Source organism: Protomyctophum parallelum, assembly GCF_964188405.1.
Source record: "Protomyctophum parallelum genome assembly, chromosome: 2".
NCBI classification, from domain to species: Eukaryota; Metazoa; Chordata; class Actinopteri; order Myctophiformes; family Myctophidae; genus Protomyctophum; species Protomyctophum parallelum.
Window position 1 is genome coordinate 44,353,947 of NC_139699.1, and position 20,107 is coordinate 44,374,053.

The window sequence follows — 20,107 nt, forward strand, 5'->3', positions numbered from 1 at the left end:
GATTTGTTCTACTCATCTCTGGTGCTAAGAGACACAATTATCTGTGTCGTCATATTATCATGTTTTATAGGAGCCTGGCGGATTCTCCAAACACGTGTGGCCATATTTTAACACTAGCTATGACAGTGTATTTAAGAAAAGAAAATTGTCCCTGCGGAGACGTGGGAAGGGGAGGGGGGGACGGAGTGGATGAGGAAGAGGATTGGGAAGAAGAGAGAGAGAGAGAGATTGAGGGAGAGAAAATTGTCTCTGGGGAAACGAGGAGAGAGAGATAAAGGCACGGGGGACAGATATAAGGTGACAACGGCTGCCTTTTAATAAAGACCATAAGTCTCCCGGAGCAGAAGGCATACATTCATTTTATACATACAGAGAGAGAGAGAGAGAGAGATACAGCAAGTGTGAGAGAGAGAGAGATAGTGGAATGTAGAAATCATCTCCAGGAAGGCCTTTTTGCAGACAAACTAATTCTCTCTTCCTCTTTGTTCTCCTCTCTTCTGTTCCCCATCACTCTCTCGCTTTCCACATACATATGTATAGCATAGTAGTATATATATATAGTTTATATGTATAGTCTCATAATATAGATATTCCACTGTTACTTTCTTAGCTTACGCATGTTTTATGATAAATGCTTTTGTGATGTATTCCCATGCTTTTGTTCTTGATTATTGTAAATCGCTCTGGATTAAGAGCGTCTGCTAAATGCCTAAATTGTAAATTGTTTCCATGCACTCTCTTTTCTTTAAAGGAGAATTCCAGATTAACCGTTTTCTTACCTTAATCTGATGTTACAACAAGGTGTGAAATATATACAGAACGTCCAATAACATCCAGAGTGCAAGCAGCGCAGTCTTAGGCGAAATCTCGGAAATTATAAAAAAGTAAGTAAAAAAAAAACGCATTGCATGGATGCACCTGGGACCCATACTGCTCCCGGGTGCCGTCTACATTCCGGCTGCCACCCGTCTTTCCAGTGGTCACCAGACTATTCCTGGTTGTCACGTAGTCTATTCCCATTAGTCACTATAATTAGAATAACTAGAACAAAAAATACATTGCATGGATGCACCTGGGACGTATCCTCAGTGATGTATCCCAAGGTCATCGGGGGTTTCGGGTCGTCCAACATCATACCCCTCACTCAGGTGACCCAGCCGGGAGTGATCAAGTCCCGACTTACATCCCAGTAGCTACCCTGGATCAGTCCCATTAGGGAAAAACCAGGGCCAAGCGTTCCTCCGGGCCCCATCTACGTCTCACCATCATAATAACGTGTTTTGTCCCAACAGGGCTTCTGTAACAACACGGGAACTATGAACTTGTAGGTCTGCTATTTTTTTTTAATCGTGAAAATGTGGCGCAAACCTTTGAACATACAGTATATACTCTTTCAGAGCGAACGTTTTTAACTCAAACCTTGCGTCTGGAGGGTCCCAGCCTGGAACTACATATTTTCAGAAGGGGGTCGGCGGCCAAATGCATATAATTCTGGGGGTCCTTGACATGAAATAGTTTGAGAACCACTGACATGATAGAAACACATGGGGTTTTTCAGAAAACTGTCAGGATTTAGAAGACATTTGTAGAATCGTCCTCAGGTCTACAGTAAATGGGTTAATCCTGACAGTTTTCTGAAATACCTCATGTTTCTGTATCAGTGGTGCTCAATATTTCATGTCAAGGTCCCCAGAAATTATATGTAATTGGCCACCGACTCCCATCTGAAAATATGTTTTCAGAAGCAAAGCCCTCAGCAAAGATTTTAGTTAAAAACGTCATCATTATACATTTTATTTACGGTAGGCCTACATAAAGTGCAGCATTGAAAAAAAGGGGCAGCCTATGTCCTTCCAATAAAATGAAATAAATATTTGTGCAGTTTACACCTTCCGGGCCCACCCACATGCACGCACGCACGCACGCACACACACACGCACACGCACACACACCCACACACCCACACACACACACACACACACACACACACACACACACACACCCCTCCGCCCTTCCTTAATTGATGGTGCCCTCTCCCCTCCATACCAGCGGGCAGAGGCTATGCATAGAGGTGCCCGCATGCAGCAACCTTGTCTCACCTTCACACACAAAATCATGAACACAAAACATGAATGCACGCACACACACACAAATGTATGCAAAAAAAAGAATCACACACACACACACTCTCAGCCTGACAATCTATCTCTGTCACTCTGGGTGGCACAGTGAGCTAGGGGTAGGTGTGGTGGTGTGAGTGAATGTGTGCGTGCGTGCGTGCTTGCGTGCGTGCGTGCGTGCGTGCGTGCGTGCGTGCGTGCGTGCGATTGCGTGCACACGTGTGGCGCGTGTGTGCATGCTTGTGGTGAGTTGACCTTTGCCGTAAAGCAACACAAAGAATGCATAGATGCACATACAGGCTACTGTGCATAGTATGGTCCAGTGCAGCCAGTGTGATCTACGGCTACTATGAAAACATGCAAAACCTGTCAGTGACCCCGTCACGCCACCATATATGGTCGTCAGTCAGTCATGCCTCGTGACACACTCCATATACAGTATGGTCGTCTCCATATATGAAGATCACAACACTGACCTCAACAAACCCTGGATAGCCATACATGGAGAAGACTGGATCATCACCTAGATCTGCATATACCGTTCAGCAACGGTCAGCAACTCTACATCTGACCTCAAACCCTTAGATCTCCATATATGGAGCTGACCTGTCCTCATCTTCGATGTCTCCGTTTTGACTGATACCTGTCCAAAACAAACTCTAGATGGTCCTGCCCCAAAGTTATTAGTGCAGCCGCGCCCGGCAGCCGGCGAAAACTAGAGTTCTCAACAGGCCCGAAAATGTATGTACACTCAAGACATGCTCCATATATGGCCAGACCTCATCAAACCCTGTACACTCAAGACCCCGCTGCCACCCCTTAGATCTCCATATATGGAGCTGACCTGTTCTGGCATTCCATATGTTGATCTGACATCATCAAACCCTGTACACTCAAGACATGCTCCATATATGGCCAGCACAGAATTCATTCCATAATATGTTGATCTGACATCATCAAAGGCGTGACCAATGCCATTTGGCTATTCTGAGTGGCCAAAGAGCATTGATCACGCCTCCAGGTCTTAAGTTTACTCAAGTTAGGGAATAAGACCTGGTACTTAAGACACGCAAAATACAGCCCAGAGTCTCCATCGGCCTCAATGTAAACAGATTTACAAGAATGCATTTAGCTACAGATTATTTTCCCAGATAGCATTTTTGGTCAAAACTAGCTTCATTCAACGGCCCGTAACTAAAGAACCAATGATCGCGGTTAAATTACCCAAAAGAAAAGAAAAAAAACGTGGCAGTGGCGGAAGAATTAATTCATGAATGGCATGGCAGTCAATGTGTTTTAAAACAGATTACGGTAGCTACACATGATCTTCGGAGTCAAGTGGCAATGAGTGTCACCTTTTTGAAATCCCATACTGTTGGCATCTTTGGCACAGTGCAAACCACAAGTGCCCTTGGACAAGGCATTGAACCCTACCATGAAATGTTCTATGAGCAGGGCCTGGCTGTAAACAAGTTATTGAGTCCAGTTACCCTGGGTAAACATGGTACCTTTCCTTTCCTTTTCTACTTCTGGCCACTGAACAGCTCTGGGTCTGCCTTGACCAACACTCTGCCTTTATTCTCTCCTTTCCGCGTCTCTCTGTAGTGCCTCTCTTTCACACTCTCTGATGTGAACATCTTTCTTTCATTGCCCTGTTATTTTCGGACACTTTTGTTTGTTTCCCTCCAACTCATTCTCCACAATTCACCTCCCTCCCTCTCCCCCTCCCCCCTCTCTCTCTCTCTCCCCCCTATGAAGTCAACTGGTTCAGAATGTGTGTGCGTGTGTGCGTGTTGGGCTGCAAGGGGACCAGTGTGACTGCTGTCCCTGCCACTGCCCGATCAGATAACGTTGATTTGGTCAGGCACTCGTAGAGACACGCCCCTCTAGGGGTCCTCCAGGCACACAGTCAATCACGCTTCTCTAAAACACAGCCCTCCAAAGGCATTTGCATCTCTCTCTCTCTCTCTCTCTCCCTCCCTCTCTCTCTCTCTCTCTCTTTCCTCCACCCCTGTTCTTTTCAAGTTAAATGCGTTTCCCTCCCAGATAAGTTCTCTCCGTTCACCCCTCCATCCCCCTGTACTGCTACGACTCCTCGTCTCTCGCTCTCTCTTATTCAGCATACACACATGAAAGAGAAGAGACAGTGGAAGACATATACCAACACCTTCTCTCATCTTTTCCTCTCTTCCTCGCCTCTCATCCTTTCCTCTCATTATTCACCTCAACTCTCATCCTCGCCTGGCCAGCTCCTTCCCTTCTCTTCTCTCCTCTCGTCCTCGCCTCGCCTCTCTCGTCCCTCCTTTGGTATACCTCATGAACCCTTTCCATCCATCAGCACTTCTCATCTTCACTCCTGCTGTCCTCCCATCCTCAACTCTCTCATCCATCCCATACCCCTGTCCTCTGCTCTCAGCCCTCGCTTCTCCCATCTTCCTCTGCCCCGTCTCAATTCCACTATGTCTCATGCTCACCTGTCCTGTTTCTCACAGTGTCTGAATCTCATTAATAGAGGTCTGTCTCAGGTATCTATCAACGTTGTATTGTAACTGTGTGTGAGAGAACGAGAGAGACAGAGACAGACAGACAGACAGTCTGCGTGAAAAAAACCCAATCTGCTATCATCCTCCACACCTTCCATCCAACCATCCACCCCAATGTAATACCACCTAACTGGTCTTTTCTAACTACTGATAAAATACCACAGGAAGGCGAGTACGCGCGCACACACACACACGCACACACGCACACACACGCACGCCATAAACTACAGCTACATCAGATATCCATCCACCTCTTCTCACTCTTTCCCTCCTCTGTCCATCCATCCATCCATCCATCCCCCTTCCCTGACTCCCCCAGGCTGTGTTTCCGTTCCTACTATTCTCTTCATCGTTACCATAATCAGACAAGACAACTACCCAGCGAGCAGAGCAATCCTGGAGCACCTTGCTCCTGGCACACTCTCTTTGTGTGTGCGTGCGTGCTTGCGTGCGTGTGTGTGTTTGTGCGTGCAGGGCTGGTGGCACGTGTATGTTGCTCCAGGCACTTGGAAGCTCGTATTCCTTTTGACTGCCTTTTTCCCAGGTTTTGATCTTTTCAAACTGACAGACGACTGGTGAAAGAAAGACGTGTGTGTGTGTGTGTGTGTGTGTGTGTGTGTGTGTGTGTGTGTGTACGTGCGCGCGTGCGAGAGAGAGACAGTGCAAGAGACACAGAAGAAAGGTTGCTCAATTACCCATCTTCCTCACAAAGTAACATGTGTATTGCTTCTGACAGAGTGTTACAAATTACTACTGAACTGTGCGTGTAAGTGTGTGTGCATAAAAAAAAACACGAGAACGTGCTCGTGTGTGTGGGTGTATGTGCGTGCGCATCCGTGATAATATTATTCTCCTGTATGGTCAAAGAAGATCACATCACCATCACATTACACACGCAAGCATGCGCACGCACACACACACACCTGCTGGCTATTAAGCCGTCAAAGTTACACTGAGCTCACCAGACTCTGGGCTGCCAAGTCACTCCACCAGCCATCAACAACAATCAGACAACCAGTCAACCACACTGCCATGCAGCAACAAACTGTACTCAGTGATTCATTACTGGAAAACATATGAATTCAACACAGCGATAATGTACACTTCTATACTGAAACACTTATACCTGCCTTTGTGATGATCACTTCATACACACACGCGCGCACACACACACACGTCGGAATAAGGAACATAATGGAAGAGGTAACAAAAAACTAAACGGAGGAAATAATTTAATCATGGAATAATTCAACAACATATAGATTTTAATTCAATCTATTCGTCAAGAGGGATGACACTGACCGAGGCATAGACTATTACAAAAAATGGTATCCCTAACTCTGCTTGGCGCTCAGCATTAAGGATTGGATTGGGGGGCAAGTCCCTGCGACATACCAGCATCATGTCCATGGGGGTGTACTACTACCCACGTACGCTAAATAAATACAAGATATATAGCCTCCTGACCTATATGGGCCACATGGCTGGATCCATTGTTCTCAAGGCTACTGAGAGACAGCTAGCACAAAGCTTTATTCCATCATGAAGGTTTAGACATGCAATAGGTTATTATTATGAATTAACTATTAAATTAAGTGGATAGAATATTTTAAAAAAAACAAGTAATCTAATTCTAAATTGGTGACCAGACTTGTAATGCTGTTGTGATCTAGGCTGAGAGGAGAGATTGTCCAGCAGAGATATCTGTAAAGTGATCCTCTTCAACAGTCTTGCCAGTGACACACACACACACACACACACACACACACACACACACACACAGGTTCATTTGTGGTCGCTTGTGGCGTCAAGACCTTCTGGCAGGCATTTCAGAAAGATGAGAGCCAAAGAAAGCCTTTTGTTGATACCATCATTGCCATGTCATTCTCCTGTTCAAATATGTACTGGGTAAACGTCATTCATATGAGCTATCATGCACTGATGATAAACTGTAGCATGATGGGATTATCAATTTACACAATTTTGTTTTTGGAAACTTAATTTTCCACTTTGCGTTTATTACACTTTGTTGCTTTCAACTGTAGGCTACTGTGTGTGTGTGTGTGTGTGTGTGTGTGTGTGTGTGTGTGTGTGTGTGTGTGTGTGTGCCCCCTGCCCCAGCAGCTGTGCCAAAGCAGATGTTTGCCAGTATAATTACCACCAGCCCAGAGAGAGAGAGAGAGAGAGAGAGAGAGAGAGAGAGAGAGAGAGAGAGAGAGAGAGAGAGCAGAAAAGATAGAAAGATGGGAGGGAATTGAGGGTGAGAGAGACAATTTCTCTTTCACATGCCCTGGCAGAACAGTTCAACATAAACCTGATGGCTCTGCTTATACAGGTACAAAGATTAATATAAACCACATTGTATGAGTTACACATCCCCGTTGGTGCCTTTGTATCCTTTCTAATTTAATTTAAATTAACACGTGTAACAATTAATGGAGAATGTAACTTAGAGCTCCAGCAAGAATACCTTTGACATACTTTTTTTAAAACCCATTCTGGGCGGGAACCCCTTTTGGTGTTTTAAACATTATGTTAGAATTTAGCCATTGAAAAATAGCAGCTTGTAGGTCTGCTATTTTTGGAAATATTTATTTATTTCGACATTATGGTGCCAGCTGCACATGGTATACCGGGGATACGGTATATACGTTTCTATGTTACACATAAGGTGTTGAGAAGAGTTTATATTGATATAGATATTATATTGTTTAGGATACAGCCTTGTGAACAATGAATGTCTCCCTTTGTCGAAGAACAACCTCCACATGATCTAGATTCTATAGAGTATAGATTGATCTCAGTCTAGACTGCTCTAATCCCTGGACCCTGACCCCATGGTTAATGTTGAGACTGCTCCCCGATTTCAGTCTGGTTGCATTGACCCTTGAGGGGGAGGGGGAGACCTGCTTAATCCCATGGGGGGGAATTCAGTTTCCAGCTTCATCCAGCTGATGGCTGCTCAAATGGTTGCTTGGGAATTATATTCTCCCCAACAACTATTTCAGAAGTGATTTATGAAGGGGTGCCTTGGATTGAAAATAAGTAGAACCGTAACATTCTAAATACAGTAATTAGTCATTAATGGGTCAAACAAACAAAAAACCAGCACGGTCAATGCCAATGTCTCAAGTCTGTTACCTGAAGTACAAGGTGTGTCCATCGGTCAACGGCGATTCTGCCCTGCGCGATGAAGCTGATGTTCAGAGGCGTTTGATGGCCAGGCTGCTGTCCGTACTGCAGCGTCACCGCCCGCTCGGACACCATTAGGACAAAAACCAAACGCACCCCTGAGCTCTTCTCCAACAACACCCTGAGAAGAGAAAATGCACAAGTCAGCACAGGGCCAAATGGATGAGACCGGACGGACGGGTGCACACATGCACGCACGCACGCACACACACACACACACCTTCTGACATTTACACATGGAATATCAATATTTTACATGACTAGGGTTATCCTGATGCTCTGAGGGCAAACCACACACAGTGTCATATTAATCACCATCAGTGACATTTTATAGGAAATCATGGCTTTTATGAACCCAGGCAAACATGGATGATGAATCACATGAAGAGAGAGAGAGAGAGAACACATGGAGGATGGGGTTCTACATATTAGTCCAAGTTTGAGGGGCTAGAACTCAAATCTGTCATTGTGTGGATTTAGGGCAACGTAACAGTGTGGCTCCGTGGGGAAGCCATCCATCTTGAAGAGGAGGGTCGCTTGATGATCTGCGTTTGTCCGGAGTCCGGAGATAACCTTGCGGTCGGCAAGGTTATCTCCGGACAAACGCAGATCATCAAGCGAAGATCATGGACCGATCAGCACCAAATGTCTTGTGCAGTTCACGTGTGTTTAATAATTATTTGACTCACTTGTCTTTCACTATACATTTGACTAGGGCCTTCAAATACAGTACTTTTCTAACACGGAAGGCAATTGACATTTTTACTTTTGGAAAATAATATTGAAGAAACGGTTAACTGGTTAGTGTGTGTACCGTCACTTGAAAAGTGAAAATGTGTCCGCACACAATGGAGGCCTGGAGGCCTTTCTAGGCCTTTTTCTCTTATTTACGGCTCGGATGGCACTGGATGAACAAAGCTACTGTGTTTAGCGGCTCAATAGTAAATCTAAAACGGGTAGTCCCAATACTTGATTCTGATTGGCTGGTTACCGTCACGTGACCGGTGTAAATTCCACCGATAACCCACTCCTTCAATGACTTCATATAATTTGCAGGTGATTCCACATCTCTGTAGCTCTACTGGGAAAGGGGAGCGCTTGATTGCTTTACAAACACATGTCGTGTGGGCGTGTAAGCACCGCCCGGCTCATACGACTGTGAATGTGTGGCTCCAGGCAGCCCCGTAAAGACATCAAGCGCTATTCTCCCGTCACATAGTCTACTTGCCGAGCAAAACAAGGAAGTGATGTGGCTCACTCTAGTGGAGCAAAGCGTAGCTACTTTTGTGAATGTAATAGTTTTATTAGGTTAATATTGCTATATGTTTGTAACCTTTTTAGAAAAGCAATAATTATGCCACTCGAGGCCGGGAGGTAGAAGACCCTCCGCTCCGCGTCAGGTCTGCCTACGCCCCTAGCCATTGTAAAATACCCCTCGTGGCTTATTGCTTAAATCTACGTCGTCACCCGGTTAAAATATTAATGCTTCTAAAGACTCAGACTTAGATAGACGACGTTGACGCTAGCTGCTTTTGGGGAGGCGGGGGTGCTCTAGATAGAACGAGAGTGTCTCTATGGTGGCAGTAGCTGAACGATCGCTATACTGCCCCACCTGGCGGTGAACGAGTTAGTTAAACTTTGAAAACACATGTTATGGGGATTGGGGAGATGGATATTGTTACGGATGTAATTCATTGTATCAAAAAAAAATGCATCACGTTCACGTTCAACCATGGATTTTGTGTTGCTATGAAGGGAACTTTCATTCATTTGTTTTTCTATGCTTGAAAGTGTTTAGTTAGACTAAAAGGTTGATCAAATGGCATCAAATTGCACCTACTGTCTTTAAGGACACGCACAATGAGCGTATTTGTGGCGGTGGAGTGTTTGGCAGTCACTGTGTCTGTCTCATAGTTTAGTATCATGTAATCCAGAGCTTGGCCTGCCCTGCTAGGAGCCACTTATATGACAAAACACAAAGTCGCTCTATTAAATTCTGGCCAGCGTTCGCCTCATGGAGGAACTTCACAGGGAGATTTGCTCTGCCGGTTAAGACAAACATTTAACTACAAGATGACGACAAGATGGTTGGATAGACAGCAGCTAGACTACCAACCTAGCATCATAACAAACTTGGCATCTGTGGAAAGCAAACCGCATATGTGAGTGCATCTATCTAAATAACATGCACAGCGTATGTGAACAATCAAACATAACATACATAGCTTATGTGGACAAGCCATCAAGCAGCATGTATAAAACATAGATGCCGATAATATATCTGGCATATATATACTGTGTATATATATATATATACAATATGCATCAGTATATATTTATCAGTATACATATGTACACCAATTATTAAAGTTTTGTTTGGTAACTTGACTGATCATTATCATCACCAGGAAACACACAGCCAAACCTTTATTCTGGTAAGAAATAAAAGCCCAGCAAAACCATAGTAAATAAGGTTTGATACAACAGGTGGCTGGCCCTGTTCATTGTTCACCTGGGGGGGGGGGGGGGGGGTGAAGGGACAACCAAAGAAAGAGAGACGGGGTAGTGGGAGGGGGGGGGGGGGTGAAGAGAGATGGACAGAGGTGAGGACAGAGACCTCCTTTTATCTGGGGCTTTGATAGCAGCCCTGGCCCCTGACAGCCTGCAGTCACTATAACAAAAGACAGAAAACTGCAGAGAGAGAGAGAGAGATACACAGGTGTCATGTTCAGTCTGTCATTGTCCTTGCTCGCAAATAAGCTGATAAAATTCAAACGTCTGATCACTCCGTCATGCAGTCAGTAACAGGGCTTCAACAGCGAGTTCATATTTGGCGCTGATGGGTCCAGTGGTTCGCAGGATTAACGCTGGACAAACAGTCAAGCACAGACGTCAACTGAACCCTCTTCAAGATGGCTATATAGCTTCCTGCAGCAGAGCTGTTAAATTGCCCTAAATCTGTTCAAATATGAACGACAACAAAAAAATCCACACGGTGCCAGGTTTTAGTTAAGTTCATTGAACTCCATCCTCCATATAATCTCTCGCACTTCTTGCAATTCTAACTTCCTCCACATCATTAGCCTGCACTCCACCAGAGCTTAGCAGCAGCCATCACCAGGCTCCACCAAGCTTTGGTCAACTCAACTGTCATTGCATCTCTGTATCGACTGTATGGGCTGTATTTTGTACCAGGTCTTATTCCCTAACTTGAGTAAACTAAAGACCTGGAGGCGTGATCAATGCCATTTGGCTATTCTGAGTGGCCAAAGAGCATTGATCACGCCTCCAGGTCTTTAGTTTACTCAAGTTAGGGAATAAGACCTGGTACTTAAGACACGCAAAATACAGCCCCATGTGTTTATAATTGTATTTTACCGACGGCACGGGTTGGCGGCCGGCGTGTGCCCCACGCAATTGCGTTGTCTGCGTCACGGTAGTTACGCATCTGTCATCCATGTTGTCCTGGGTTCATAAAAGCTATGTATGCACATTAGAGAATAAAAGGTACAGCCTGTAGGGTTTAAGTGGTTAATCTGCTGAAATATTACTGCAGACAATATGTCTGTAAACATCTTCGTTCATTTCCAGACTATCTCAGCTAACTTTACAATACAAAGTTATGATCTCTATGACGTTATATAGATTATTACCCGGGCATACATTGGGGGGTATGCGTGTGCGTGCGTGCCAATAACCGAACGAACACCTAGCCGATCATTAGTTTATCACACAGCCAAAGCCTTATTTAGCTTTACAGCAACGCGAAAATAACATTTGATCAAAGTGCAACAACTGTGGCAGCCACGTTTGACATGTTCAGTTCCTTCCTGTTCAGAATGGTGGCACTTTAGTTTGCTCTCATTGGTCAGCTACTGTCATATCAGCCCTAGGGGTTTTCTCTCATTGGTCAGCTACTGTCATATCAGCCCTAGGGGTTTTCTCTCATTGGTCAGCTACTGTCATATCAGCCCTAGGGGCTTTCTCTCATTGGTCAGCTACTGTCGTATCAGCCCTATAGGGGTTTTCAGATCACCCTCTCTGCCCTTTCATCACTCAGCTCGTCCAGGGAAAATAAAGCCTGGGTATATGATACTGTGATTTACTAAAGCAATTACCTTTTGGTTAATTACCTTGTCTGCTGCCACAGCATTCACAAAGTGAGTAGAGTTACAATATTCTATTCAGGATATAGTAACTGAAAGTTAGTAGGTGCAAGCACCATGTATGCTGTTGTTGTTGTTTATGTTTCTTTTTTAGTTATCTGTATACGGTATGTTACGTCAGAGGAGTGATGATCAGGCTCTGTTTCTGCTGGAAGTTGCCAGAAAGCCAACTGATATGAGTCTGTGTATTTGTGTTAGCAACTGATCTATCTCTACGTGTGTGTGTGTGTGTGTGTGTGTGTGTGTGTGTGTGTGTGTGTGTGTGTGTGTGTGTGTGTGTGTGTGTGTGTGTCGTCAACTGATCTGAGTGTAACTCGGCACCATCTCGGCTCTACATGGGACACCAAGACACACCAATACAATCTCTCTCTCTCTCTTCTCTCTCTCTCTGACACCACATCTATGTAGGACATGGCAGGTCCTCGAGTTAACTTATACTACTAACACTGATGTTAGGCTAATCCAAGTCAAGATCATTTTGGTCTTCGTTACACAACACGTGAAAATGGATTAAGTCAAGTTGTTGTTGTAAAACAGTACATGCCACTAGCCATTACAATATAACGTGTAATGTGATTGTATAAACAGCTCATGAGAAGAACTGAATAAATGCATTAAAATATAATATAGTGATCTAAAACAGTAAACTCACATCTCTCCAGGAGCAGCCGGTTTGATCCAGACAGCCAGGGTGAGAGATCCCAGGGGTCCGAGGTTCTGGGACGGAGGCGAGACCAGACACCCGCCCGGGACTGATTGGAACACAACACTCCTGGTTCCACTAAGAACACCTTCTGAACCGGTACTGGAACTGTTCATCTCAGGACGAGTGTCAGTGTCTTCAGTTACACAGGAACGCCTGAGTGGAGGGGATTCAAATATTGTTATTCTTTTTTCCTCTCAGAGGTACTGTATGTCACAGGCAGCCGCTGACAATGATAACATCGCAGTATAAATGAGCATTGCGATGCTTGTAAGCAGTTCACTCGCAGAGAGGTTCTTCTCTGGTGACACAGACGTACAAACAGAAGCCTCTGGCTTTTCCACCCCGAGTGGCAAGTTATGATGATTATGATGATGATGAATGTTCATCATATATATCTAACCAATTACAGCCCTGACCCGAATAGCATTAGTAATTCATTGTTCATAATATATCAAATATGAATCCCAGTAACAGTAGGCAACAACGTTGTCCCAGTTTGATAAACAACTAAAAACATTATAAAAAGGTAGTCTGTAATAATATACAGTATTTAGGTTAGAGTGGGGGACACTGTAATGTAAAATAAATCTTTAAGATGATTTTCGTTTGTTTTTACCATTGTTTACATCATATCTGCATCTTACAACCTGTACACCCATGCACTGTGGAACCCAGTTCAGGGCAAGTATTTTTTCAGTTCCAGTTCTGAATCCAAACCAACTTTTAGGGTTTCAGTTCAGAACCAAATTATTTTTTATTTTATTTTAACTGGTTCTAAATTAGGCGGGGAAGAAAGAACGGAGTGCAAAAAGTAAGTAAGTAATAACTCAAAATTATAAAATGCACAAGTGCGTATTGAACCATGGAACAGGGGCAGCCACAGCTGTGTGGGTAGACAGGAGCCCAGCTGGGAAACAGAAGGTCCCCAGGCAGTTTGTGCCCTGGCCTATGTGTTGAAGAGTCCCTGAGCAAGACCCCTATATAACTGCTCCCCAAGCGCTGTATTAATAGCACTCATCTCTCTGTGTTTTCTAATAATTAGTATAGGTAAATGGTAAATGCACAGGACAATGTTCACGTATGTGCAAATACACAGTGACAAAAAAAGAATTATTATTGTTATATGGATGGCGTACTGCATGGTTCAATATTATACCAAGAACCGTTGCATCCCTACAATGAATGATATGTTCTCATGGTCAGCACCTGAAAGGTCAGTTGATTCTTTGACCGGGAGTTTTAGAATAATAAAGGGTTGAAAATGATTGATCAACAATAACACTGGTCATTTCAAGCACTCCACATGATAACACAGGTGTTACACAATGGACCGACTTAAAATCCATTTACCTGAAAAGTAAGTAATTTCGTAAGAAAAACATTGTTTTGAGGTTCCACCACACTTTACCATATTCTGTAAGCTGAAATGACCTGAACTAACCTGACAAGACCGTGATATGCGGGTGCATGTCTTTGGTCCAACAACCTACAGTCCTACAGTCATGAGTCCGACACCCCTACCCAAAACCCAACCGTATACCTATAAGCCCACGGGTTAGTTGTATAACCTGCCACGCATGTCAGGGTGCCACGGGTTAGCTTGGGTTAGCTTTAACCCGCCACAGGTTAGTTTTAACCTGCCACACATATTGGGAGCCACGGGTGAGTTTTAACCCGGGCCACAGGTTAGTTGTACCCAGCCATGCATGTCGGGGGAACGACGGTGTTGTCGGACTAATGACTGTCGGACTGTTAGTATGTCTAACCCATGTTGTACGGGAACCCCTTTTGGTGTTAGCATTACGTTATGCTTTAGCTATTTAAAAATAGCAGATCTACAAGCTCATAGCGCGCCACCGAGTGGCGCGTTACAAGCTTGTAGATCTGCTATTTTTGAAAAATCAAATAACGACTGACATAGAAACATAGCTTTTTCAGAAAACTGTCTTTTTCAAACAGACATTTTTAGAATCTGATCTCAGGTCAGAATGGGCTAACAAACCCCGTGATACGCACCTGTGCGCAGGCAGCAGCAGTGGGGCATGTGGAGGTGTGGAGGACCTGTAGGGACAGTCCTGGATGCAGAAGTTCAGCGAGCATCCCAGTAGATCGGCCTGGGTGGAGGCGGGCTGGCAGTAGCTACTCCTCGCTGGAAACCCGCAGGTGGAGCGGTCGGGCGACGTGGAGATGGGTTTGAATGCAGCGATGTTCTCCAGCCGTGGGAAATTACCCTGAACACCGACGAGAATTGAAAGAGGGTCTCAGTATAGGGATGCGCCGATTTATCGCCGATATTGACCGATAATGGCAAATATCGTCGGACGATATTTGCCATTATCGGTCAATATCGGTACATATATTTTTTGCTGGTTAAAGTTACAGCCTTTACTCTAGTCTATGGTGTTTTAATGATACTTGAATCAAGGCAATTACGTTGCGTTTCTGCAGATTCTTAATTCATAATAACACCAAAAACTAAATAAACAATCAGTATCGGCTATCGGTTAAATTGATATTTTAAAGATCAGTATCGGCCAATAATTTCCTTATCGGTGCATCCCTACGTTTGAGCCTTTGAGGACATCTGGCTCATATGTAAAAAAAAAAATGTTTTATTGCACACAGTGGTTCATCATATGCAGCAGTGTTTTATGACAATAGCATTTTATCATATGCATATCTACTGTATCATATGCAGTTTTATCACATAGCGTTTGATCATATGTCGTGTTTCAGGGCAGTGCTCCAGCTTATTCAGTATATTATCTTATAGTGTCTGGGCTGTCTCAGTGTATTCAGAGTTTTATATCTGTCATATGCAGTGTTTAATCAGTTTGACTACAGTGATGTACAGTAGACCTGGGAGGGATAGAAGTATACAATACACATTTTATAATATGTGGAAACCTTTTAACAAAGTTTATAATGCCACAAATTAAGCTATGCTCTTCAAATGTAGGCTACTTGTAGGAAAGTAAAAAAAATTCATAGTTAGTTGGTTAGTTACTTAGTTAATTAGTTAGTTGTGTAATGTTTAAAATTACTTTCCACATATCCAATTATACGTATCCAATACATCAAATAAAATACTCAATTCAGCACTAGGCCTACTATTTGATCCATATTGAAAGGGTTCAAGTCTTCCACCACGTTGCAATGCATTAGAAATTGGATGTGGTCTGTGATAGCCAACATTACCTGGGAAGAAGCGGGGTTTGGACACACGCCGAGGACGAGGACCAACCTCAGGACAACGTCCCACAGCCTCATCCTTCTAACCGAGACCGCGTCCTCTCTTTCATCCAACGGCCGCAGGTAGGACCACGAACCCTTTTTCCTCCTTTTGGATTGATATTTTCCGTCTGAAGGTGACAAAGTAAAAGGGAAGCCTCTCCCTAACCTGCAACCTCCGTCTATATCTCCCTGCATTCTTCTATTCACAACACTTCTGAGCTCTTCCCAAACTTCACGTTGGTGTTCACTCCTTTGCTCGCATCGCTCCGTTTTTCCTCCTCTCTCTGTCCTCGTTGGGCTCACTCCTCTGCCCCATGTTTGTCTTTTCCCACTTTCTTTATGGCTCGCTCTTTTTTCTTCCGTCGTTCTGGTCCTGCAGTCCAGGCCTTTAGGTTCTAGAGACCGGCGGTTTGCCTGCTGCAGAGTGGTGTGAGGCTCCAGAATCCTAGGCCAGGTTTCTAGAGCGTTCCCTGGGGATTCGAGACTCGGAGATTCCTCCAGACGCTTTCCAGGGGTGTTTGAATAAGTGATGACTGTCATGGTTTCATGGCTCCGAGAGTGGCCCCGGGGTGAGGCCACCCAGCTTAGCTCTCAGTCACACAGTCACATACACATACACACACACACATAAACACGCCACAGCCAAAGCCTACAGATGATAGCTAGGATTTCACACAACCTGGAGACAGAGCGGGAAGGAGAGGGGTGGGGGGAAGAGAGAGAGAGAGAGAGAGACAGAGAGAGAGAGAGGGCAAATGAAGAAATGAAGAGATGTTTAAGAGATAGGCAAAGGGAGAGAAGCGGTGGTCAGACTGCAGCCCGACATGAGACAAATCTGAGCAGTGTAAATGCCATGCAGGCTACATTCCCGATATAGCCAAAGCCCTGGAATACTCAGGCTTGATGGAGGCACAGCTCTCATGATACCGATACATTGCTTTCTCCTCTCTCCTTCATTTTCAATTGAATTAAACATGTCTTTCTGCCTTGCTCTATATCTAGACTCCGGGTTCTCCCCCCCTATATAATGGTTTTTCACACAAGTTTAGAGGAAATTGAGGCTTAGGCTAAAGCTCTCTTCATTTCAATACTCCTCTGGCTCAATTCCCTATTTTATCTGACACAGAAGAGGCCCACAGTGCAAACATGTATAGTGTTGAATTACTCGGACACACACTCATAATGTCCGCTGGGCTAAACGGATTGGAAAGCTACCAAGTGGTGTAATAACAGGTACTATACTGCCAGCATTGATATTCTGCTCAACAAATAGCATATGTAAATCTAAGCAGAAAGCCCCATAACAGCCTAGTTAGTTAGGAAAACATCATGTTGTTTACCTGCTGCTCGTGACTCCTCTCTCTCTCTCCTCCAGCTACGTCTTCCTTTCCCAAGCTGAATATAATCAAACATTCAACACGTTGCTGCTGACGCTGACAGACAGACAGACGGACAGACGGACAGACAGACAGACCCCCAAAAAAACACCACCACTGGCTGTGTGTCTCAAAACACAGTGACCTGTCTGCCTGTATAAGTATTTGTCTGTTTGACTGACAGTATAGGCCTACTCCTCCAATGGAAATCAAGCAGGGCCGTTCAGCAGCGTTCATAAATTATTAAACTAGCTGTTGTTGTGTTGTTGTTGTTGTTGTTTTTTACCGCGTTGCATCATGACGACGAGCCGGAAGAATGAGCGCAAAATGAACTTGACTCATTGTAGAAGCCGTCCCGCGGAGCCGCGCTGCCAGTAAAGCTGATTAGCTCGAGCTGTGCCATCTGGCCAGCAGCACCATGCTCTGCTCTGCTCTGCTCTGCTCAGAGACACGGTTGTTGTCTTTAAAGACACCGGAAACTTCTTGGGGACACTTGTGTTGTGAAGCGCGTGCGGGTGGGCACGCGCGACACGCAAAACAAACAAAAAAATACACAAACAAACACAGCGGCGTGTCCAAGGCCTAATAATAATGAACGAATAACGACAACGTTCAGCATCCATGATAGAGTCGTCTCCAGCCAGGTATGATGTTATATCCGTGGACGGGGGGGCGGGGCGGAGGGGGGGGGGGGTGCTCCTCAGGCGCGCGCTGCGTGTGGGTTTCAAACAAGTGGCTCTCAGAGCACGAGGAGGAACGCTACCCTGGTCGCTAAGCAACGGTGCTCTTGTCTCGTCTGGACCTGGGAACACAGTCTGTGACACTGGGACTGATTGTGGATGGGACTCTCATGGGAGATAATTATTAGCTATAGTACAGGATCATATTTTCAGCCTTTAGATACAGTGTGGTTATATTTATGTCACTATATGTCCACTTTAACCCCTATAAAATAGGCCTATGTTGTCACTGTTACATCATTAAGTGTAAACATGCTGAAACCTGGAATCGTCCGATCAGATAGTTTAATTAAATCACAGAAATTAGGCTACATTTGGATTCAACTTGTTTCAGCATTTTATATAAGCCTATAATGCTAGTACAACATTCTATTATTATTCTATTCTGAATAAATATAAATTTTCTCCGGGACCTTAGGCTATAGTTAGCATAGTTGTATTAGTTAGGCAGCAGGCTACATGCAGAATTCCTCCAGTAAACAACTGTGTCAAAACACTAATGCATGCATGTACACGCGCGCACACACACACACACACACACACACACACACACACACACACACACACACACACACACCAGCAGCAACAACAACAAGCATTGCTTAGATAACCACTGTGTGTTTAAGTGCTCTGCATTCAAATTATGTAAACATTTCCACCAAATAAAAAAAGCCTCTCTCTTATATTTTTTCCCTGCCGACAAGTTTTTACATTATCGCACTAATCACGTTTGAACAGCTGCAATTTGCTTTGGTTGAACAAAGGCATTCTAACTAGGTTTTAATTAAGTGTTCCTAATGACCTTAAGGAGATTAGAGGTTCGCCTTCTAATCAATACTAGGCAGAGAGGAGTGGGGGGTGTGGGGGGGGGGGGTGGCTAGGGGCAAGGATGGAGGGAGGGTGCAGAGGAATGGGGATGGAAGGATGGAGGGGAGAGAGACAGACAGACAGAGGAGAGAGTGTGTGTGTGTGTGTGTGTGTGTGTGTGTGTGTGTGTGTGTGTGTGTGTGTGTGTGTGTGTGTGTGTGTGTGTGTGTGTGTGTGTGTGTGTGTGTGTGTGTGTGTGTGTGTGTGTGTGAGAGAGAGAGAGAGAGAGAGTTTAATGAGGTAGAGAAGAAAAGAACCGGAGGAAAAGAGGGAAGGAAGAGCAATAGATAAAACTGGGCGGATGCAAAAGAGTCTAATTTATATTTCATCACATGGCGGTGTTATACTTTATATTTCATCACATGGCGGTGTTATACTTTTCGGAAATAACAGATTTTCTAACAACGGAATGTGATCATTCCAGCAAGCGACTATAGATTAAATTAGACTTGAGGAGAGGGGAGAAGTTTAGGACCTATATGGGCTATATTTTCGTCCATGCCCTTTTCCCTAATCTATATACTTTACACAGGCTAAACTACTCTTTTTTTTACTATTTTGAAAAACATTTTTGAATAGTTAAAATATCCAATCTACAAGCTCACAACATCTCATTGTAGATTGGCTATTTTAACTATTCCAAAAAGTTTTTTCAAAAAGAAAGGCCAAAGTATAGTTTAGGGATAAGGGGCTTAGCATGGACGAAAAATATTTATAGAATTTAATGGGGAGCAAAGATTCATGCCATGATTCGGAGTCACCAAAATCGGTATAGGGTTTAACCCATTTTGGACGGGAACCCATTTTGTCGTGCTTTAGCTACTGAAAAATAGCAGATCTACAAGCTTGTAGCTCGAGCTCGAGCTTGTAGGTCTGCTATTTTTGAAAAATCAAAGAACGACATCAGACCAGTGTGTGTCCAGTGGAAACCTCGTATGGGTGGTGCTGCTAGTGGAATAGGCTGTGGGGTGCATCTACATCCATCCACATTTTGGCCAGGTGTACAGGTCGTGGGGTCACCTGAACGAAAAGGGTTCATCCTCCGAGTTAACCTGACTCTGCCAGCTGATGGCAGCAGTGAGTCCCTCCTCCTGCTCCCATCTGGTCCCTCTCGGGCAGAGACGATGGACTCCATGGACCATTTCTGACCAGAGAGAGTGAGA

At 44.4% G+C, this 20,107-nt stretch overlaps 1 protein-coding gene across 1 annotated transcript in view; it reads right to left on the bottom strand.

Annotated features, from left to right (window-relative positions):
• ush2a (Usher syndrome 2A (autosomal recessive, mild)) overlaps window positions 1-15,780 on the bottom strand; it is a gene marked incomplete at both ends in the record, with an annotated part of 385,038 nt that extends 369,258 nt beyond the window's left edge. Inside the window, 4 exon segments of the mRNA XM_083759320.1 lie at window positions 7,805-7,976; window positions 12,674-12,880; window positions 14,744-14,958; window positions 15,772-15,780. Of these exon segments, the coding sequence (XP_083615446.1) occupies window positions 7,805-7,976; window positions 12,674-12,880; window positions 14,744-14,958; window positions 15,772-15,780 (603 nt within the window).
• Window positions 15,781-20,107: the final 4,327 nt, after the last annotated feature.